The 26,366-nt window shown below is 26.4% G+C and overlaps 1 protein-coding gene across 3 annotated transcripts in view; it reads left to right on the forward strand.

Annotated features, from left to right (window-relative positions):
* The first annotated feature begins 4,355 nt into the window (after window positions 1–4,355).
* The window catches only part of LOC112597527 (protein phosphatase Slingshot), a 61,976-nt gene continuing 39,965 nt past the window's right edge, over window positions 4,356–26,366 (forward strand). Inside the window, exons 1-2 of one of the 3 annotated variants that reach the window (XM_025343607.1) lie at window positions 4,356–4,597; window positions 24,701–24,756. In XM_025343607.1, the coding sequence (XP_025199392.1) occupies window positions 4,541–4,597; window positions 24,701–24,756 (113 nt within the window). In that variant the 5' untranslated portion in view covers window positions 4,356–4,540. Of the gene's footprint in view, window positions 4,598–8,130; window positions 8,825–24,700; window positions 24,757–26,366 lie in introns of those variants that run through there. The other 2 variants (XM_025343605.1, XM_025343606.1) reach the window with 2 other exon arrangements.

Raw genomic sequence — 26,366 nt, forward strand, 5'->3', positions numbered from 1 at the left:
AATTTTTGACTAATAATAAAGACCAATACTTATTGTTATTCATATTGTTCAAAATTTATAAAATTAATGTAAACCAATTTTTCTTTATTCTGGTGTCAAGTACTCATATTCTGATAATCATTATGAATTTGTGAAGTTACAAATTGTATAATGTAACAAAAAACTTAATTATAAATTGTGCAATAATAATTATTATATTGAGAACATGTGATTATTGTACTTAAACATATTGAAATATTATAACTATGAAATCCATCCTCTATTTTTTATATATTGCTATTGTGTGTCCTATTAGCTGTTATTATATGTAATTGAAATGTGATTTACTATTTTTTTTTTTTTTTAACTTAACGGCTTTTTATTGTATATTTATATCTATTTAAGTCTTTAGGAATTTTCGGTTTTATTTTGTTTAGATACATTATTTTGTAGTATTTATTTGTTAGTAGTTATACATTTTGATGGTTTATTACCTAACTTATTAAAAAGAGAGAACCAAATATTATGTTATTTTTAAGAAATAATGAATGGCTATGTAAATTATTATTATAGAATATAAAATTTGATTAAACCTATGTATAAAAAAGTACAAAAATAAAGATATACATATACACACATTATATATGTATATATATTATATATATATATTTACACATACATATCAAAATTCTAAATAAATTTGTTTATCTAATATTGGATTATTCGCACTTGATTCAGCAAATTTACATATTTGTCAATCAAATTACATTTTTTTTGCACAAAAGTAGATTCATTTATATACAAGTTTATACTAAAACATGACATTTATTGTCATTAATTTTTCTAATACACATTTTTTAATGGTGGCACTATTTTTCATTAAATCACAAAATAAATTTATGATAAAATATACACAATTTTAATATGTTTTAATCAATAACTGAATAATAAAACTCAATTATATTTTGTTAAAAAAATAAAATGCTTGTTGGGTTTGCACATATTTTTATAATTACATTATTATTATTATTATTATAGGTATACTATATTTATATACCATATCATAATATTTATACAAAATTAAAAATATCTTTTTCACACACTTTTTTTTTCATTATATAATAAGGATAGTTTACAATTTGGGTTGTTGGGCAGATATTAGTTTTTATTCTCCTAATTTTATTTGTTCCTCATTTAATAGTACTATATATTATAATCAGTCATACTTTCCTATTCTATGGTTTCGCTGTGGTTGAACTAAACTTAGTTAGCCTATTATTATTCTACCGTCTACACATTTATTATGTTTTAATACTTATTGTTATAAGTAATTATAATTTATTTTTTAATTATTATATAATATTATACTGTGTTTAAATTTTAATTTTAATTAAAATCTCTTGTATAATTTGAAAACTGTTGTTATAATTTATTTATGATCTTAATTACTGTGTATTCCAATTCTCAAACCCAAAATAATTTAAAAAAGCAGTTTATTTTTATAATTTGCACTATAAATTGTTATATAGGTACTATATGTATTCATAGTTATATAATAATATATTCTATTCAATATTTAAAACATAATATACAATATTCATGGACATTACGAGTAAGTATATTGTTTTGTAATTTAAACTAAAAATGTAATATTTTGTATTAATTCTTTTGTGGTAAAGGATTATTTTTTATTGATACAATTAATTGTTATGGATGCATTTATTGACTAACATAATTCATAAACTTGAAATGAAATTATTATACTTTTGAATTGATCATAAATCATAATATGTTGATTGCTTAGATGTGTCTAAATACATCAATAAAAAATAAACCCAACTGTTAGGTTTTGGTTGAATGAAATTCTTAGATAAATTGTAAGAGGTTGGAGTGAATTAAGTATGATATATGTATAACACAATGTCTATTACCTAAACATGACCTTCTTATAACATATCATATTCATAAAGGTTAATTGCGAAATTGTCATTAGGATAGACCTAGGAATCGATTGTCGCTGCAATTCGTTATTTTATCCACAAGATCACAAATCATTTTGTTTAAATTGTTGACGCATCACTGACCACGAGTACATAAAAATTATTAAATAATAAATTGTATTGTGTTGTTGCTTATCAAATCTAAGAAATCCCTGAAATTATAGATTTGTATGGTTCTTGTTTTATTTTAGATTCTGACAGAATTGACAATAATTTATGGTTATTTTTGTATCCATTATAAGTAGTTGATAAAATGCATCGCTTTTAAAAAATAACTAATAAGAGTAATTTCTAGTAGAAAATTGGATCTTGTTGATATCTTTTAAAGTCAAAACTCAAAAGTAAAAAATGCTTAGTACTTTTATTTTTATTCGGAAAAATGTAAAAAAAAGAAACATGAATTTTTACGATATTCGTTATTCACCTAAAAATAATTATTCCGCCTCAAACAATTTTTGAAAATTTATTGTATTTTAAATAGTAAATACTTACAGTTTTTGTTATTAACATTTTATTATAAAATAAAATTTTCAAAATAATTTATTTCTCTTTGAGCTATTTTTTATAGACAAGATAAATTCAATTTTTATTTTTAGTTTTTTTATAATTGTTTATAAAAGTTATCAAAACTCTTGAAAGTTTAATACAAGCTCCTACATAAGTTGTTTTCAGTTTTTCACATCTGTATAAAAATTATAAAAATATATAGGCACGAAATTCGTCAAAATTGTAAAAATAGCAAATTATTTTGTAGTAAGAAAATCATGAAAACTTTCCTTTTTTATTTAAGTTTTAACAATTTAATATAAGATTTTTCATAACTACTTCATACTAGACCATACAATCTAAAAAATATGTAAAGACAATCATTGTTTATAGATATTTGAAGTACCAATTTGTAAAAAATTACTTATTTAAACAATAAATAACGATTTTTAAATAATTTTTGTTATGATCTAAAAACTATATTCGTGGGAACTTAAATTTATTTATATAATTAAACTTTGAGTTATATAAGTTAATATAACATGTATGGAAACATACATTATTGTAACAATTAAATACTTAAAGTAAAATAAATTTGCTATATTAAAAACTCATATCGTGAAATATACTTGTTGATACAAGCTGACAAACTATTTCCGCTTAGAATCATTTTTTGTATAAAATAATACTTATATTATTGAATTCAAATTTAACAGACCTATAGGCTATAATAGTGATCCTTATGTACAGTGTAACGATATTCCTTTCCAAACTTTTTTTCATTGTTCTTATTTTGTACATTCATAATTATAATTTACAAATTTTATCACTAATTAGTATGATGAAACTATTGAATCTCCATTGCCAATTTTCTGACGATTACGCATTGGGTGACATTTGAAAGTTGAAGGTAAGATTGTGTAGTCATGTTTGTAACCATATGTCACCTATACCTATTTTATACACAAATTCTCAGAAATTTGATTATTTAATATTCAAACAGCATTTTTTCACATTCGTCGTTTTTAGTTGCCATGTAGGTGTAATTGGTATAATTAATGTAATATATGTTTCTAAAATTCAAGTTATTAATTTCTCAACCTTTAATTTGCCTATCGCAAATCCCTTAAAAACCGTTCTATAATTCGTATTGCACCACAATAGGTAACGTATATAGGTACGTAATATTATATTATTCATATTATTGTAATATTATTATGTGACTAACGACGAAAGTCTGATTTTTTATAGTTTTCATATACATTTCCAACAAGTAATATAAATCGGTTACGACGGTTAGTCATCTTTAGACACGATTAATTATTTTTAAGTATTTATGACTGTTTGGTGGACTCATGAAGAGCATACACCATGCAGATAGATATCGAATATACGATGATAGGTATATTATTATCTACATAATATTTATCTGTATATGAGAAAATGTAACCATACAAATTATTCGATTCTTATAATTCATTATTATATTATTACCACAAATATTAATAGTATATTATGATTCAAGTCTCGTACTCATAATAAACATATAATACATGTATAATAGTAAAATTTAATTATAATAATAATACGTAATTATGTGCCGATGTTCTATTCGTAATTTCATTGAAAATAAATCAATTATTTAAAATTAATGACAAAGTAAATAAAATAAAAATAGTTTTATATAGTGGGTGCCGTACAAAATTTGTACTACAAATTGTTAGTGGACGATTGACGTATAGTTGAAGAGTCGTTATCAAGGGATCCACAAACCAACTACGTCAGTAACATTTTGAACAGTCTAATAGATGGCACTGCAACCACGGTAACCACAAGTTGTTATCTTTTCCGTACTTTTTCGCTCATGTTTTCCTGATTATGAGTTAGTAATACATTTTAATATTTTTTATGTTTTTTATATTGCTTGTTCGTCGGTCGTTTTCGTGTTTTGTGTTGGATTTTAAACGGCGAATCCATCGTTTATCTACATTGAGTTACATCGAACATTTTGAACTAGTTTACGGTCCGTCGATCTTCGCCATTGTCGGACAAAACAAAGACCACAGCGGGCGTGTATGGCTTTAGCCGCCGTACAGACGTCTCCGACTTTAGGGACTTCGCAACAGAATTCGGTGAGTACCTTACATCAAATAAGAATATACGATTCAATATAAAATTCTAGATACAACAAGGTGATTGATAGATATTGTTCGTAAGAAACTAGTACAAACGAGTATGGTTATTTTCTGTTTTGATTTAGGTAGGTAAACAAAAGTTAAGAAAATTAATTTCTATTCTTACATATATTTGATGATTTTTTCTGCGTGAATTTTGAATTATTCATTTGATCTGATAGAATATTATTTTTTAAATTGTTGTAAATGAGTGTTATAATGCATTTTCTATCTTGTAGAGTACCTATTTATTTCAATGTTTTGATAGAAATATGATTACCTATAAGGTTTTAATTGATATTGTATAAAATACAATCTAATTATTTCAGTTAATGAAAAAAATGTAATATTATTGATTATAAAAACTACTATTATAAATTATAACAATTTAGTATTATTATTAATGTTAATACGAATTGTAAATTTAGAATAACGGGGAAAATATTAATGATTTTTGTTTAATTGATGTAATGACATATTTCTAGTTTAGCAACCTGTCAATTTTTTTGAATTTTTTTTTTAAGTAATTAAAGTCATTTTGATAATATAATTCATTATTACATTTTATTATTAACTATATGTTACTTACTACAAAATGTTTATTCTAATATTATTATGCTTAAATGCTTGATTATTGGTTTTATATTTATAGCATCTAACCTCTGTTATAAGTTATAACTTATAAACTTTATTAAAGCTTCAATAATTATCATAAAAACAGCATTTGAATCAAAAAATAATAAGTTGGAAGGATAAAAAATGTACTTCTTTTGTGTATTTGAGATATTCTGGTAACTAATTTAGAAAAATTGATAAGGGGCATATTATATAAATATTTTAGAAAATTATCAAGTTGTAAGTCAACCTTTAATTCGAAAATTGTACAGAAATGTTAATTAAGTATTTACCTATTTACTGTAAAAAGATTCATGATTTCATAAAATAATAACTATTTATTATATAAGTACACTTTATAGTTAGTTAAATAGAAAAAAACTAAATGAGATTTTTAGTGTAACAGGTTCTAGATATGTAAACAAAATTGACCTAGAAAAATTAAATAACTAGAATTCATTCAGTGTAACTGATTTGGTGTGTATTTTGTTGTAATTATGTGTTAATTATCAGTGTATGTTTTGTTTTACATTTTCAAAAGATAATTAAAATATTAATATTACATAGTAATATATTTAGATTATTAATATGTTTTTGACTACTAAAGTTTACATTTTAGACAATGGATTACTATTTTATTTATTTTTTTGGTCACAAGTTATAATGTTTTAAATATTTAATATTTACCTGCATGTTTAATTATATATTATTTTGTTTTTGTTATATTTTATTATTTGTTTCATTTTACTTAAATTAATAACTTTAATTTTAATATTATTTAGTATAAAATATGTATAAATTATTATTTATTATATATTATCTATGTAATTGTTAAATTATAACATCATACAGTCAAAATTTATTTTGGTGTATCTGTGTTAACTATCTATCACAATTAATAACTCATGGTTACAAACTCTTTACTATAGATATAATAAAATAATAGTATATAAATAATTTAAATTTAACAAAATACTCATTTAATACATAGTTTTATGGTCTACTCTGTTAGGAAGCATTCAAGTAGGGTTTAGATGTCTGATTCTTATGTCCCTTTTTAGGATTAATACTTAAAAATTGTTTTTTTCAGAGATTGGTTAAATTTTTCCACAAATTGTACCTTCTCTCTGAATTTTAAAAGTTATGTACACACCATTGCTGTCAGGTCTGATATAAAGCTTACTTTAATTTTAATAATACAAGACATAAATAGATTTACTGTATTAACTATCATATTATGTTTTATCATTGTAACTTAAGTTAAGATTTGTGTTGTTGCAATAAGATCGATACCAGCTTGACTTTAAATACCTAATTTAGAATTAGCATTTATGTATAAAATCAGTACCTATATAATATAACATATTTATTCTTTACTTACTAAGTCTAAGTTTTAAAAAGCTAAAATTTAATGCTTAATATGTAAGTTGATATATTTCTGTGAAACAATTAAACGTTAATGTTCTATTAACTAAGTCAGTAGCCAGTAGGTATTAGAATTTGTTAGATAAAAAATATATTTTTATTTATAGGTAATATAATTGAAATATTTTTACAATACAGGTACCTATGTAGTAACTAATCAATTTATAACACTAACCGTTATGAGAAATGAAGGATAAATTCTTAAAAGTCATCTGTTTAAATTAAAGTGTAATACTTATTTTGTTAAATTTAAGAAAACAAATGGTTTATTAGTCATATTACATTATATTTAATATTTATACACTTTAGATAATGTCTTAAACTCATTATTATAGTGGTTTATGGTAGGTATATACTATATATTTAAGATTAAATCTAGGTGAGACTTGAAAGTTTTTAAAACAATTTTACTTTATATTTTATTTAACATTTTTATTTAGCCCTAGTATGATTTCGTTGTTACTTATTTTATATAGATCTCATAATAATGTATTTAGAATTTAGATACTCTATAAGAAACTATTATCAGATTAATTCAACCAAAATTTTATTCCAAAAATATTTGTCTATCTATTGTTGTGATGAGCACTAGTCATTATAATTCATTCTTACTTTAATATAAGTTTTAAAACTTTTTGTGAATTCTTTAGGCAGGTAGTATTTTGTAAGTACTTAAGTTTGTTGTCATAAGTATAATTTCAAACCGTTTTTAGTTTAATATATTATTGTGTTGTCTTTTACGACAACATAAAAACTAACTAACACGATTTTGATTATCTACCTCGATCTTGAATACTTGGTCATTATCCTATTTTTTTATTTTATGCCTATGATTCAGTAGCTATAGTTCATAATAAATACGTTTCACGCGTATCCATTGTTATCCGTGTTATAATTTTTAAAACTGGTTACTTTGAAATTTCACTTTACTCACAACAAAGATCATTTGTTATTATTGTTAGGTATATTTCTTTGTTTTATTAAAAAAAATCGATTTATTTGTTAGCTTTTTGTTTCCCCCGGGGCAGGCGTCAACAGGGGCAATTTTCCGCATTCAAATCACGTGGCGATAATCGCGACAGCCGTTAAAAATAATGGAGACCTGAGACGAGATCATATTATTAAACATAATAAACTGCGCGTTAACGCATTTAGGCTTCTCGACCAAATTAAATAACAAGAAAAAAAACTTCAAATCAATCCGAAACGATGAATATTAGAAACTCGATAAATCTTCCAAGGGAAAACAATATATTACTATTAATATTATAACGATATTAAGGTGTCACTATCGAACTCCGCGATAAATCGAAACATCGTCTCGATTTCCGTACAGCACGCACTGTGTGGTGACGACAAAGCACGATTGTCGGCGTCGGCAGCGGTGGTGGTGTTTGCGGCGGCGGCCTCGTCCAGCTGAACTCGCAGGTCCGCAGCGTGTCGTCGTTGCCGGTGCGTCAGTCAGTCGTCTGCGTGACTGTCGTTGCGTTTGGTCGTGTGCGTCCACCTTGTATCAACCGCTTTGACACGTGTGGTCGCGGCGCGCGAGTGTAAATAAATCGTGTGCGGATTTGATAGTTTTTCGAATAATTGTTAATCGTAAACGCATTTAACTTCCATTGTGTAGTCGTCGTATTCCGATCGAATTTCTCTAAACAACCCCCCCCCCCCGTTCGCCGAGATGAACCCGTCGTCATCTCGGGTGCCCACCGCGGATGGCCGCTATCAATCTCTGTGCTGAGTTCCCGTTCGTTCGACGCATTGTTATCGCACCATTCACGTATCTATCGTACTTACGAGTGGCTGCGGTTGCTGTCGTAGTGCGCTTAGCGTTGGTGTCGGGCGCGCGACATACGCAGTGCTATGATGTTGTACGTCTTGCCGCCACCGGCAGCCGCCGGACCGCCGTCCCCTTGGTCAACGATCCTGTGCGACGACGAACGACCGTCATCGGTACGCGGCGGTGACGGTGGCCAGCAAGATCCGGCGGTGGCCAACGGTGGCCGGTTGACGTACAGACGGAACGCCAGCAACAACAGGCGGGTCAAAGCGTGGCTGAACGCCGTCCAAAAGAATAACCGTCCGCTGCCCAGGAAACCTTCGGTAGACGCCGCGGGACCCGAGGTACGTTCGACATTTCGGAAGGTTTGTACGCCGCCCCGGGGGGGGGGGGGATGAGTAGGAAGAATTGCACAAGACTTTATGTCTAACCGACACAATACATAATATAATTAACGTGATATATGTGTTATGATGGTTGGATTAGCGTCCACATGTTATAAGTCACAAGTACAAAATTTTCAGAAACATCAAGTGAAATTTCGTTGTTTTTAGACTTTAATTGCTTTTTAATATATTTATGCCTACATGTAAAGAAAGAGGATCTATTACTTTTGTTTAATATAATTAAACAAAACTTTATTGAAAAGTACACCGAAACATCATCGGATTCGACTCGTTTGAATGGTTCCAATCGCGATTGTGTTCTATCGTTTTATTTCATTATTATTATTATTATTATTATATTATATTATATTATATATAAATAATTTATATATGACTAACAATTTACCTGTACAGGTACTCTTTTCGATGACATCATTTTTTTTTATCATAAAGTGTGGTTTCCTAATACCGGTTTAAAACGTACTTCCATAACTCTTTTACTTTACAATGTATATGTTTCGCCAGCTTTAATTTTGATCGTATCTTAATTTATATGCACGTGTTTATATAGCTATATATTTTTGTATAAATTAGAGAATAGAAACATACATGTGTATATGTTTTCGTATAATTAAAAAAAAGAAGGTTGACACATGGTTTGGAATCTCGTTCTCTCTGCAACATAAATCCGTAGACATTTGAATAAAACGTTCATAAGTAACGGTTTTTTTTTTAAATTAGGTTTTTTAATTTTTATTTAGTTAATTATGTATTTTAAATATTTTAATAGTAAAAAATTAACATTGTGGTTCTAATTTTGATTTATTATTTATTTTTATATACGTTAGTAATTTTACTTTTGCTAAAATGTTGGATTTCCATTTTATCTTCTTCGTAGGTAGCTTTAAAACTTAATATACATGTTTTTCATTAGTATTTAAAAAAAAAAATTAATAATTTAGTAAACTGTCTCATTCCAAAGATATTTTTTACTTCCAAATTATTAGATATCGTACTCATACTTCGTAGTACCCGTTCGATGATTTGGCTATTTCACATTATATTATTGTATAAGCTAAACGTTTACTCATAAACTGATGATGCTTACATTAAGTATCTATGTAATTATTAACATTAGTTACTAAAATATATGAGTTGTAATTTCGTAGAATAGAAATGATATTCTAAATGTATGCATATATATATATATATAATAGTATATGCTGATTGAAGAATTTTGTTCTGTTAAGTAAGATCGAATAATAACTATTATTCAAGGTTGTATAATATATTTATAATATAAATGTGTCGAAATCATCTTAATATTATAATATAGATCCTGTGTATAAAAACGTGTTTAAGGTTTTATTACCTATGTATAGTGTCTACTTCGAGTAAAATAAAATACATGGATAATATATGGAGTATGGACGTTAGTATTATAAATACTTACTTATGTTTTATGTTTATGATTATGTCACTTCATTTGAAATTATCAGCAATTAGCTGCTATAAAAAAAAAAATTATAAAAATGCTGTCTATAATTTGTTAATGGTTTAAAAACAAATTTTATTAATATTTTTAAATATTAAGTTGCAATCTAATGATTGTAGTTTATTTTAAAAGTTTAAAAATGATCTAATAATTTATTACATTTCAAAATTGATATATTTGTAAGAAATTAACATAAATAATTTAAATATTTAATTTTTTTTTTTAGTATAAACATTTATAATGACGTTTATTGTCAATTATTTTTTAATATAGTTGAATTGAGCGAAATTTAGGCCTTCTACCCTCTAGTTCGACACTAGAGAAATTACTGGACTAATCTTCTTGAATCTCGAAATATATATTCGTTATTATTTGGAGGGTGTATAGATTAAGCTTGACGTTTATAAATATTGTTATTACGTAATTACTAATTATGATTAATTACTAAATTACGCGATAAAAAAAAAAAAAAAAAAATTTGACTGTTTTTTTAATGTACAGCCAAACTAGCTAAAGACTTGAAATTTTCATAGTACTTTGAAACTACATTGTAAGGGTTTACTAAATTAGGGATGATAAAAAACAATTAAAAAAAATTCGAATTTAAAGATAGGATTACTTCTGGATTTTGTTTCGACAAACTGAAATCCATTTTTTTTTTGTGTATTGCAGTATTTATAGTTGCTATTAATTACAGAAAATAAAATATTTATTAAAATTGGGTATGATTTATTAATGAATAATGATCTACCAGCAATTTAACAAGTTTATAATATCAAAAAAAGATAATTATTCGGCCTAGATTTGATCCGCGGACACACCTATAGTTATTAATTATTATTTATTATACTTAAAATTAAAAAGTATAACTTAAATATTGGATTGGTATTCACAGAATTTAGATTAGTTAGATTATATTGACTTTTATTCAACTTTTAATTTTTTATAATTTGAATTTTCGTACATTTTTCTATGAAACTCGATCATTGATAGAATTTTCTATTTGTGTTTTATCGTTTTTATTGTATCTTCTATATGTTCATATAAATTTCGGGTGTGAGCATATAACAATGCAATGCGTGTTCTTACGAGTAATGATTGTGATGCTCACCTAGTTTTATAAACTAAGTAATTTCATGTTTACTCATTATAAAAAAAATGTTACTTAATTGTTATCATATTTCTGTAGACAACTAACCTAAGATAACTGATTAGCCACTCTAACCTTTTATTAAGATTTTGTGTATATTAACAGGTAATAGATTTTTATAAATTGGTAAAGTCGTTTTAACATTGGCTTTTTAAATATACTAATATAGGTATACTATGTATATCGATAATAGTAATGGTTGGTTCATCATTTAAAAATCGTTTTGTAACTTTTTTTTTTAAATTTAAAAATACATCACTATAAAACATATACGGTATTCTTAGTTACAGCTGTTATATTTTTTATGTGTTGTTTTTATAATTTATAAAATACAATTAAATATATTTTTTAATTCTTAATACCTATGTTAGAGAGAGAAAGTGATTTTCTATATAATTTTCTATACGCGAATAATGTTGTCGCAAAATATTTGCTTATTATTTTGTATACATTAACCGTGAAAGTATTATGCGAAAATTCTAACGCTTTCCCTGTTTATAAAAATAATCCCTTCATAGTGTAACCTTTAACTGCTTAAATAGAGCAGACAGATTTGTTTTCGTAACGTGATACATCACACAGCATGGTCCACTTAATAAATCCCATACTAGTAATTGGTTGCATAATAATATTCGTAATCTACTGTTATGCTTAAGAGACTTCAAAAGACTAATACAAATACTTTATGAAAATAATTTTGATTATTATGTAGGTATTGGTGTCGAAATTAATTATTATAAATGCTGATATCGTAGTACAATATGTTGTCACTTAAAAATTATATTTAATATGTATTTTAGATTGAGTATTCTAACCGTTAATATTTTTGATATTAATCCTTTTAATTTTGTTGATTATCTTCGGTCTTGTTTTAAAACGTATACACGTACTCTTTTGTTGTAATATAAATGTTAAGATAAGAAATGTCGACAAAAATGTCTGTATTCAATTTGTATTTAAAAAATCTCGTTAAATAACACGACACATTTAATTAATAAAATTAACTATTAATTTGATAGAATCTTGTATCATAACATTTTCAAATACTTTCAATATTTTTTGTTCGTGAAAAAGCTTACCTACTGTGTGGAATCATATTCAGTTAATAAATAAAAACCTTCTGTCCATTTGGTTTTAATAAAACAGGTGTGTTTATAAAATCAACTTTTTTTCTAATATAAACATTTTTATTAAAAAAAAAAAATTTACAGTTATTGATAACTAAATAAAAAAAAGAAAAACATTATAATTTTTTCCGTGATACATTTATAATGTAGTTATTTATCTCAAATTTCCTAATTATTATTATTTATTACTAACAATTCAACAGTTGATAAAACGTGTTCCGTCTAGCTCTTACAAATTGACCGTGAATAAAACAGTATTCGAGTTTTTTTATTTTCTATGATCGATTTTTACTTAATCTACATTTTATTTATTTGTATTCTATAGTTTTATTATTTTAATATAATTTTGTTCAATAATTAATAAACAATATATCTAAATTACATGTATATTTCATATTTAAATAAAAAACAAGATCGTTTTTATTTATAAATTAGAAAAAATCGTTACATTTGGCGAACATTAATATTGAGTGAAAACTGTTTAGAATGACGCAATAACCAATTTAAGTATTTGACTGTTATATATTGGTAAACCGTGTTAACAAAAAATTACGATAAATGTCAACTTTAATTAATTTGTAAATATTTATGGAGAATCAAAAACTAGTTGTGCCAAGAATATTTTATTTTACCTATTCATGAAAAGTATTATAAAAAATTGCATGTTGTTATTTTAGTTTTTATTTTAAAACACCTAAATGTGAATTATTTATTTTAATAATATATATGCATAGTTATGTATACAATTATTTTATTTTTTTGTTTGAGGTTTACTGCATATTAATTAATTATTAGTTTTAAAATGATAATTGAGTTATGTATAGTAAAATATAGCATGCCTGATATATATTCTGGACTTGTTTCCAATTATTATGTACGATGTATTTATACTGTGCTAAGATACGTAACAAACTTTGAGTAACGCACATTGCATTGTAATCGAATAATACTCGACGTGCCCGTATTTATTAATAAAAATAATAGTCCTGGTATTGCATTATTTTACCTATACCTAATATCTATTAAATAATTTTATATATTTTCTTTTAATTTTTGAAACTGCTAAACTGATTATCTTAATGATAAAAAATATACTTATAAAATATTTACATTGTTCTTATTTCTTAAAGCATAAAATGACGTCCATTGTTGTCACCTCACGATGGCTTTAATCCTCAAGTAATACGGTTGTCTAACAGTATTTTCAGTTACAAAACCAAGCAGATTTTACATGGATTCTTTTCCAAACACTAATAAATAAATGTTTTAAGAGCAATGTTTTTTTCTGTATTTATTTCCCGTTTTTATTCTTTATAAAACACTTAAAAAATTAAAAGTATATTATATGTATAAAGGTTTTACGGGCCACGACATTAAGAATTTAACTTATTTGCATATCAGAGTGAGAAAAACGATTTTAATAGTTTTGTCTTACAATCATGTAGATTAGCTTAGGTAATCAAAACCCTTTAAGATTTTTTTTTCATTTAATTAAATTGAATGATAAAGATACTATATCAAATCAAATTATATGTTTATGGTATTAATAACAGTTTTCGAGTATTATAAGATAATATTAAAAATATATAATATAATCTATTGTATCATATCTATAATCTCGATGAAAAAATTTATATTTTCAATTATGATTGGAGTAAGGAAGTTATTTATTTGATAACATAACATGTATATTTTGTATGCATTATCGATTTTAAGAAATATTAGAAAAACATTTATTTGGACAGTAACAATAAATATATTTAGTCATATTTATATGTTAACCTTAAACTGTGATAAGTTAACTAAACTTTGAAAAGTTTATTTTTTAATTAATGAAATCAATGGTTGTTTTTAGATGACTAAAATATTTTTTGAATTTGATGATTTATTGTATTCGAGTGGAGCGATGTCACTAATCAGCGGTTTACTTCAATAGTAATAATAATAAGTAATAACATATATAAAGAACATTATATGCTGTATATATATTTAGCTGCCCCTCCATCAGCACGATAAAAGAATAAAGCAATTTTGCTACTATGAACTGAAAACAAAGGAACAAGATATTTTTGGCAAGCGCCTGCCAATGTATACTAAGGAACTGGCAGTACAGCGTTCTATCATCGAAGACACGTCAAAGAACGAACAAGATATATTACAATTTGAGCAATAGTGGACTGTGCTGTAAGCCTGTAACTAAATGGACAAGCTCAAAGAGTTTAGATTTTTAATCGCTGATCGTTGTTGGTATATACGTATAAGGAGCTTTTAGATCAGGATTTTTTGACTACAGGGTGGTGTTTAAATTAAGGTCATATAAGACTGCGGGCCAAAGAAAGTTAGAAAAAACCTGTAAAACAGCAAGTGACTCAAGTCTTGCATGATACTCTGCATGCGCATAGCAGGACGTGATTTAACCGTTATAAAATCATAGTGTTATAGGTTGTAATAATTACATTATACTTCTGGAAGAAAATGTTGTGGGTATGTCGTTTTATTATTTAATATTATGTAGATGAACGAGAGAATAAAATGTTTACACAATATAATATATTAATATATAGGTATATCCGTTTTACTATATTTATTGGGCAGTGTTTATTTTAATTTTTAGCTGCTGGACGGCCAACAATTCTTAAGATGACGACGTGACATAAATCACTAAATTACACGTCGTCATGGGACCATTTTAAGTTACTCAGACTTAAATGTATGTGTTATCAACTATTTAGTTATTTTTCTATCACTTATATCCTATTACACTTATAATATTATATTATTTGTAGGGTTTTTATTATCTTAAGTAGTATATTACATTTTTATTTTTAATTAACTATTTTTTGATTCAATTTTTCATGTTTACCAAATTTAAGTAATTTTACTTCTGAGTTTAATAAACAGTTTAATTTCTGTTATGTACCTTTTTAGTTAATGTTAACTCATAAATCATAATACTTTAATGTGCGAAGAAAACATTTATTTGATAAACGAAAGTAGAAATTTACTAGGTATACATAATATGTTCTTAAACGAATAATAATTGTATCTATATTATAGTATATTATTACTATGTAGTTACAAATTACTAGTTTTGACTTTGTATTTCGACAATACTATTCACGCAGGTGAAATAATTTTCACTCTTTATCTTGAAGTAATAAGTATTAAAAACAATTTAAATATTTTTCAAGTGTCATTTAACTATAGAAAATTAATTTGATTTGGTATTTTTATATCTGTTGTATAATTTGAATCTATTTTCTTACGTATTTAAATTTATTTTTGTATTATAATATAATTATTAGCAAAAATAGTTGTTGTGAAATAAATAATTTACTCTAGAAAGTATATTATTTTAATTCATTGTCATTATTCAAAATCAATTTTAAATCCGTTCTCGACAACCGCGTTTCAATTATTAACTTTTGTCTACTATAACTGCTCTTAAAATTCATTCGTTTTATTCTCAGATCATTTTTTTCCGCCTTAGAACAAACGATTTCCTGTTCGCACAATAATTGTCGGTCAATATTTCATTGAATAATTTTTTGTTTTCTTACCCATATTTTAAATTTTTCTAGAAACCTATTAATAAAGTTGTATCAAATTAGTACTTGAAATGATAAAGCTTGCAAAGCATCTGACGTCTCTTTTATTTGTCAGTAGATTATGAAATCTGCAAATGATACACTGCATCAGGATTCATACACTAAAAATACAAACAAAGAAAACCAATCGTATGTCATTTCATGTATTGTTCTCACGTAAATTAATAGTTCTTTTCTTTTATGTATATTGTATACTGAAGACTGTAACACCGGTTCGGCGCAGCGGGGCCGTGTCTTATACGATGAGTCGCAAATAATAATATTTTATATTGTATCCTATTTAGTTCGGTATATATTATATATTTCATTTAATCCGTTTGTCATCATTGTGCTGTAAACGTTTCATTTCGTAGACCTAGTTTTAAAAGTAAAGTGTAAATTATGTTCGTCAGTGAACGAAAAAAAAACCCCGATTCAAAATACATGCGCCGGCCGATATCACTTCCCATGTAATGTTATGTACTGAAATATTATGTAGGTACCATTACCACTGATATCATATCATTCAGCCATATCGTTGTCGCGCGTGGAGGGCGGACAACTTCGGATCATTATTTCCGCATGCTCTCGTCACCGTAATGTATAGTTATTTTGGTAGAATGAACCTATATACAATATTAGGTACATGCTGTGTATATATTAAATGACAGCCAGGCGACCCACATCCACACGGACGGCCGTCCGTTATTGTGTTTGGTGTTCGTTTTTTATAGGTGCGATGCAACAGTGGCTTCTGCGGTAGTCATCAATTTGTTATTGTCTGTCGGTCTGATACTCAGATCGCTGTAATTTGCTGTTAGTAACGATGATATATAATAATGTGATATTATCCATACGTATTCTATAGGTACGGCTTTGACGTGTATTACACATTTATATAAATAATATAACTCGATACTAATATAATACAAAATAATGTCTTACGCGTCAACGACGACAAACGTGTTTGTATATGCATAACACACAGAGATATAAAATATTTATGGTATTGGTATAGCTGTATTTCCGCGGCAGACATAATTCATAATTACATGAAGACCGCTAATTTTTTTTGTTCTCGTAAACGGGAAAATAACGCTTATATAAACGTAAGAAATTATTGTCCGATAATAATAATGCAGTATAATTTATACTTGTATTTTGCTATACTTTTTTTAAAGGTGTGAAAAATCGTGAATTAAATTTTCTATTTGTTTTTTTTCAATTATTGATTTTATTATTATCCAATTGATCTATTTTTTCTTAATTTTTGTAATATGATATTCATTATTAATATTTTTTTTATTTTTGTGTGTTTTTAATATTGAAACTGTATCGACCTATATTTTTTGTATAGATACTATTTCTCTCAATCGCAGAGTAAAAATGTATGGAATTTATTTAAAATATTTAATTCAAAATAAACAAAATATAATACTTTTTAATTGTGTTTTAATAATTTTTCAGTTTTAAAGTACTTTTGAAATGTTTTGAGTTGGTGGTCTTACTTACTAGCAATTGTAAATATTGTAGTTGTCGTTTATTGATTACATTTAAGTCATGGTTATAAATTGTAATTTAAATGGTGGGCTACAGAATAGTATTAAATTTGTATAAGTTTACTTAGTTATTGTCAAACTATTAATTTATCGAGGTTATATATAGTATATACATTATATTTATATATTTGTGTATGAATAATTGTCGAGATAGACGCTGTAATTATTCAGAATGTCTTCACTGAACTCTGTATTAATTCTTATAAACTATAAAGTTATATCATTTATGTATAATTTAACGTATTGTTTTATTTATTTTTATATATCTAATATTCTTTATAACTACAGCGTTCATTGTGTCCTAGTATTTATATTTACAACGAGAACGAAAGTGCATTTAACAGCTGCATTTTATACTGTTTCAGTATTGACCTAAAGGGATTACACTATTTTTAACTTAATAATTTATTGAACTTAAAAAAAAATAACTATATGTTATGTTAATTTGTTTTGTATAAATAAATATTCGTATTAATCGATTTAATCTTCACAATCGATGTCGATTATATTTATTTTATTCTTTACTATCGTGCCGCATCGCCCCTCGAACGGTATTGCCATTTTAAGACATGCCGCCGACGTACGCGCGACTGGGATTGTGTTTTTTTCGGTCGTCTGCGTATTTCATTCGCTCTGTATGTAATACCAGCTACGATGCCCAGTTGATATTTGTTTATATATATTTGCACTACGTACATACATCGGGTATTTGAACTTGAAGGTCTTTGAACGATATTTTTCGCTTTGTTCGCCAATTACTGATTTGTTCTATTGGCGTAATGCGTTTTTCTACATTCGTTCCATATAACAATATTATTATTACGACAATGAATCGGGCCGATTAAAAACCAGCGTTCGGCAATTACATCGTTATCTGGACGAACAAAGCGTCTCAAAGACGACACATCGATATTATATTTTTAAAGCCAATTATTGTTGTTTAGTGTAAATTGATGCAAACTCTTTTTGTATTTTGATTATACTTTCAGAATGTTTTTGTAGTCAATTCAAAAATTCCTCGTTTGAAAAAAATAATAAATTAATTATTCATATTGTTTTTACTTATTTGCTTAATATGTAGGACGTAGTAGGTATCTATAATTATAATACAAGATTGTAGGTATATTAAAGATTGCACTTTACAAGAATTTTTAACGTAAACCTTTGTTTACAGTTTGAGTTAGCAGAACCAATTTTGTGTTAGCTTAAATATTAAAGTGAATTGACTTATCTTAAAAAACCAACGAGAGAGCTTAAGTAATATTTATACTTTGTGAAAGCCGAAAAGTTAATTTTAATTATTTATTTTTTAATATTCTCATCTAAGTTTGATTATAGGTCAATATACTCTAATATTAAAGCTTAAAATACAAGTGTAATTGGTTCAACTAAACGAAAATTTGTTATTGAACTTTTGTAAGACAACCCAATCAACACATGCATTGTTTTTGGTATTTAATTTTATAAATTTTCAACTGTATAAAAATGATGCTTTTATTTAAAATCTTTAATTTATTTATTTTATCAGTATACTTTCAGCCTAGTATCGTTCAACGATTTGGAAGGAGAAATAATAATTGCTTATAGTGCTAGTTGTTTTCGGTTATAAATACGTATATTATATCGTATACGTCCTTTAGCTATGTGTCATTAATTACATTTATAAATATACAAACTAAAATCGTAACTCATAGGGGCGTATACTATAGTTCCGTGACGTCGTTTCGCAAATAGCTGTTAATACAGATACGTTCGTACCATCTTGTGCCTGCGGTACGACGTTCGGCAGGGTTTCGAATAATATATCAATCGTATAATTGTGTTGCCCTGCGTACAAAAATAAAAAATAATACTGTAAATTAAATTATTGGTAAATCGTACAACGTGCTGTATATTGTAAAGTTCTTACGTCATTCGTGGTGTTGAACAGTCGTTAGAAAAAAGAAAAAAAAAACGTAAAAGACACCTTTTACAAGGTCAATGTTATAATACGCAATATTTTTATTCTCCTAGTTAATTTCTAAATGTTCAATTCAAAACGGCGCACGATTCGCTTCCGCGCGTTACACATGTACCGCGGATCGATTGGCCGTATTGTGCGTAGTTGTGATTTATTCTCCTACCTATATATCGATACATCACACGATTATGCCGCAGCAACAATACTCATAACAGTGTAACGCGTATGTCTCCATAATAGCAATTATTACCGCCACAACAGCGATAATAATAATATAAAAATAATATACAATAACCGACAATAATAATTATTACAACTCGTGTTTACAATATTATTATAATATGAGAGCACATCTGTACGCATTGAGCTCCGCGTGCTGCTGTAGTTTTGCAACGAGGTAACCACAACAATAACAACAACAACAACGACGACGATAATAATAATAATAATAATAATAATAATTGTTTTATCCGCGTAGTGCGCCGAACACGAAAAACGCATCAGCAGCAGCACCGGTGCACAACTCTGTTTACGCAGCGTACACGCTCACCTAAATATTATATCGTATGTTATAATAGATGTGTGTTAGTGTTACTGTGTGTGTTGCATCACTCCGTATTTTCATTATAGATAAAATGTATCTATGCCTGCATTCTGCACCACCGGCGCGACGTCGGCAATGCATAATAATAATAATTTATAATATATTATAATATCGTAATTTAAACGCGTACAGAGCTATTGTATATTAATATTATATAGTAGATTTTGCAACCGTATAGTGTTATAGCCTCAAGCCCGCACACGTAATATGCAGTACTGTGTTCACGCATTTTATACTATAATATTATAATATATTAATGTAAATACCTACGGGAGCAAGCGATTTTTCTCATGCGAATCGATCGATATCTCTACAGATTTTCTGGATATATTCGTATTTTTTTTTTTTTTTTTTTTAATATAATACTTGCAATTCTCTCACTTTTAATAATCGTCAAACAAATACTTATTAATTTTAAATTTTCGAAGAAAATATGTTTATAACCAATTATTTACTGCAATGATGTAAGTCAAAGTGTAGACAAAGATGAGATGTATATAACATATTTTATTACATATTTATGTCATTTGTTTTAATAAAATCTCTATATGGTTAAATTCAAACGAATGAATCAACAATTTTTATGGGTATAAAACATGTTTACCAGTTGTTTATAAAAAAATAACTATCCCTCACAGGGATCGTCATTATATCGTAGGTATATAAGTACTTAAGTTAAAATTTTGAAACGATAACTTATAGTATTTTCAATTGCTTATACTTCAAAACGATGATTAAATTTATAACAATATATTTGTACTAGCCATTAGGTCATATGTATCGATATTGTGTATAGTTGTCGTTAGTGATGACACGATAAGATTTGAGTATATATAATGTTTTTGATTTTTGTATTTGTTGTTGATGTGCATCGTATACACGCTATCTACCAATTTATTATCCGTGTCATAATATATAGTGTTGTCTTTATTATTATTGTTGTGGTTGTAATTGTTTAATATCATACGTATAATTTATATTACTAAATTTTGCGTTTTTGTGTAATTTGTAACGGACGATTTTTTAACGGAAAAAAAACATTCAAATATTAATTGTTTTTTTAAACTGAATGTTTCAACTTTATGTACGCTCTAACTTATATGTCGTTACATACATTTGTTATAAAAACAAACCACTTATCTTATGACTGTTAAACATTTTTAACTTAATAGCATTGATCAATGCTAATAGTATTGTATTATTTGTTTTATATCTCAGAAAGGACTTTAATAGTTATCATAATAATAATATTGTTTTTAAGTATTGTATTATATTCAATTCTGAAACCTTGGCGATAACGATATAATATTTGATAAAATGATTTAAGTGATACCCTGGACATTAGGTTATTATTTTAAATTTTAGTTGTGATTTGAATCATATATATTGCAAATATATTTACCAAAGGCTGTTTTATGTAAATTTTAGTTTATTACATATTTTTATTTACTATTGACCGTAGTATATTTTTGAAATGAAAAGTTTGAAGGTTAAGTTTTACCTATTTATGTAATATTAAATAAGCGTTTATTCTTTTTTCATATTATATACTGTAACGTGTGTCTTGTGCTTTTTATACCTTTATATCCTGCACTGTCAATATTGTTTAAATTAGTGTATATTCGTATGCCCTATTGTAGCTGTGTAATGTATATATTATACAAATTTCAAAACACTATTTAAACTAGACAAACCTGGAAATATGTATGTCGAATCTCAATTGTCAATGGTATAATGACTATAATGAGTAGTATGTTTTGGTAAATAAAATTTGATAAATTATTATTGACAGTTATTATTGACATATTAACAAAAGTAAAATCTTTAATGATAAATATTAAAGCTAAACTATATATATACATTATACATTATACATATAATAAAAAAAAATTTATTTATACAGCAATATACATAGGTACACAAGATCACTAACTGACAACTGTTACCTATACATTTTATAATGTGAATAACACTAAACAACGTGGAGATCATGGGTCAGCTGTGGCACGTACTAACGCAGCGTTCGGCGAAGTGTGTATGGCTTAATTTTGTCTACACAATTTTAACCTTTTTTTTCGCCTCTCCGTGACCTAGAACCGAGAAAATTGTTTCGAAATCGTTTAAATGGCTATAATTTCATTTCATTTCATTTCATTTTTTTTTTTTTTTTTATTGTTATTACTTTATTATTTTTGTTAGTCTATACTATATACAACCCTATCCACCATAACCGTGTTTTGTCGCAGTCGTGCAAGCCGGGGTCGTGACAGTGAAAGTGTCCGCACACAATCGTTTGTTATTATTTCCATGGACGTGAATCTTCCACCCGCGAAATTAAATTCACTGATTTACCTACGTTCAATTGTAGGCCACGATGTCATCCGCATTATACATGTTATCATATTTTTAACACTGATACCATCACCGCTAGATGTTGTCGTTAACGTAAATATTCTATATAATTATGAAAAATTGATGTTGCCAGTAAATTCAAATTTAAAAAAGTTACGAAAAATTATTTTATTTCATGGAAAATTTAGTTGTGTGAATTATTATCGTGAAATTAATTTCTGGCATATTTTCATTTGTCTTATGATTTCATTGTTTTATTGTTTTTCCAGGTTTTTGTTTAGTTATCTAGTTGTTTCTATTTTTTTTATAAATAGATTATAGCCTTTGATCATTACATAGAACCTATATTGCTATGTATATTATTAAATAATGACTCAAGTGTAAAATTCAAAATACCTTTATAAGTGGTATCATGTCACTTTTGGGATTTAAGAAACTGTATATATTTTATATATATATATCTCAATACAATTATTAATTATTCGTTCGATATTATGTGGGATTTTGAATAATTAATAATAAATATCATTATAGTTCAACAAGCTTTCACTATCCTATTCTTGCGATGAGTCATTTATTTTGAATAATTGTTTTTAAAATAGGGAACCCATTGTGCATTAAACTGATTTTTCTAAGTTATAATTGTTTAGAAAATTGAAGTGTGTGTTGAAGTTATGGTAACGAGTATTTCTATTATCATAAAAAACAACAATTAATATTTAAAGAGCATTTGTAAGTTATAATATTTTAGTTAAATAATTATTCCTACATTGAAAACAAAATCGTATATCCTTTAATAGCATATCTTATTGGAATATTGTAAATATTAATTTTTTTAAATATGAAAGCATTAAAACTTGAAGTATTGACGAGAGTATATATTTTTAAGTGGTGTTCACTAGAAAGATTATACTATTATGATGTGTTTTTATTTTAATGACAGGAAATATAATAAGTCGTTGTTGTCAAACAATAAAATAATACTTATCTTATTTGTAATTACTAATTAACGTCTTTGTAAATACTAAATACTATACAAGATACTAAATTATATTGTATTGTTCAAAATAAACAATAATTATCAACTATGATTTTTCTGAATATATTGTAATCTCGCACTATCGTGTTTTTAACATCATATATTTGATTTTCTTGAATTACCGTTATAATTAAAACCGTTTGTTATGGACTTATTTATTATTAAGTGTATATACGTGTTTAAAAGTGCATCATATCGGCGGAAAGTGATATTCTATCCATAAACTGCTTGTAGTTGATACCTCGTTTGTTCACTGGTACAAATACATTTGCAGTATATAGTGTTGTGGATCGCTTGAAAGCCCGACAGTAATACCAACAATGAAAATAAACTTAAAAAAAATTATTTAGGCTTATGTATTGCGGTTAGTCGCTTAGATACGGTGCATTACAATTTCCAGCGCTTTAATGATAATTATTATATTGAACGATGTGGCCAGGCTGTGTACTGTTATATACAATTGTTTGCAGTACATTGAACTTGGCCCATACATCACACGAGAGAATTATAAAAATAAAATAAATCTGTTTTTTTTTCAACTCCCGTTTTTATATAGCTACTACTATACTGTATAGTTAATCTTTTTTCGTTAAAAAAATCTTATTCAATAAAATTGTTCTAGTTAATTACTACCATTTTCGTGCAACTTAATGTTATTAAATTTGACCTTGAAATAAAGTCGAGTGTAATGCACAATAATGAAAACAACAGTTTCAAATAACGGGCAAACATTTAACTGCATTAATCACTTCTTCGTGTTTTCTCGTAAAACTTGTTTTTAAAGTGTAGGTCAACTTTTATGTTTTCGTATTTCTCACTCTTTACAATATTAGGTTATGTTAATATAAGTATTATAATATAATTTAAATGATTTGCATATTATCGTGTATTGTGTATACATAATCAGTGTGATTTAATTCATTAAATATAAAGCTCACGAGATTTAATTGTCTAATGTATTTTTATTTATTGGTTGTTATAGGATTCGGGAGCTGGTAGTTCGTTGGACGAAGATGAACCGATTAAAACCAATCGCAGGTAAGAAAAATAAGTATTAGATGAATCTTTAAAATGTTGATAACTGCGTGCAAAAATACGTATCCTTATGCTTTTGCATATAATAATATATGTGCTTGAGTGGAACTTTGCCAAAACGGTTAGTCGACAAATGTCCATAATACGACCTACGGTTATAAAACTTCTATAGCGTGTGCGCGTGTGTGTGATAAGTATTTGCTACCGTTTCATCGATTTTCTTAACAATTCAAGGATACTGTAGCCTACGCCTCGTACCAAAAATAAATCTAAGACTTTCACCCAAAATTGCTGTTACCGTGTTACCTTTATTGTAGCAAACAAATTTAGAACGGAACTAATTGCAACGGTTTTTTTATTTTCCTGACAATAGTGCTTTTTACTCAAAAGACCTTGAGTGTGTTATAACAAAATATCTATTGTACTATGTAACAGATTGTATTTGTCGTTGATCTGGTCGTAATATAAGTAGGTATAAATACTTGCAGGTATGTAAAATCCAGATCATTAATATCGGTACATTTTTCTTCAGTTTGTTATTTTTTCATATTATAGTTTTAAAAGTAGTACTTACCTTTTCATTGAATTTATCTAATCATCTTTAATGAAAGCCTAAAATGTCTGCATATCTGCACCTTCTACATCTTCTAAAGTTATATCAAAATTATTGTAAAAAATGCAATAATTCAAAGCAAGATTTTATACTGATTTGCTTCAAGTGTATAATGATTATGTCATTTGGTTGTGTTTGATGTTATTATGATAGCTATATTGACAGTACCTGTTCTTTTGATGTATTTAAGAGTTGTATATAATAGTTGTTTTTTTTTTTTTTGGATTGTGTTTGCGTGTTTCATAAACTTAATTAAAACATACTCATGATTTTTGAAGATGCGTCGCATATTGAAATGAATCTGCACGTGAGACTATATATTAATACTAATAAAGTGTTGAATATTATTGTTAAAAAAATGTATTAAATGTTTTAAAAAAATGAGTTTCATTAAAAAAAAATTGGGCACGCGTATTGAAAGTCGATTATTTTAAAATGTTATAAAAATAATTATATAATGCAGAATTTTAATAAATTCATTTTTATTTTACATTTTTATATATACAGTATATATATATTTTAGTTAAATTAACTTACTGCAATTAATCTACCTATAGATTTTAACTTTGAAAATCCATAAGAATTAAGCTAGATTAGGGATAAAGGTTGTAATAATACCATAACTACATAACATTGGAATATTATTTTTTGTATTTGTAATTAAATTATTTTGATTTGAACATGGTAACGGATTACGACATTAAAATAGCCAATCTACTTGATAGCCTAACTACGGATATGATGCAAAAGAGAAAAATTTCTATAAATCTGTATTGCGATAACATCAATTGATCGAGTTCATTGTGATAATATTTCAATTTTACCTATGTATTTCGTAACCATTTCTTTTTAGGTATTAATTTCATTTTATACCATATTAAATTACATAATATATCTTTGATTTTTAATACTTTTATTTCGATTTCTTTTGACAGATACACGTTTTATTTATAACTATATCTGTGTAGTATATTAATATAATTCAAAGCTAAATCATTTT

Source organism: Melanaphis sacchari, unplaced genomic scaffold (genome assembly GCF_002803265.2).
Source record: "Melanaphis sacchari strain LSU unplaced genomic scaffold, SCAv2.0 Contig42_pilon_pilon, whole genome shotgun sequence".
In the NCBI taxonomy this organism is placed as follows: Eukaryota; Metazoa; Arthropoda; class Insecta; order Hemiptera; family Aphididae; genus Melanaphis; species Melanaphis sacchari.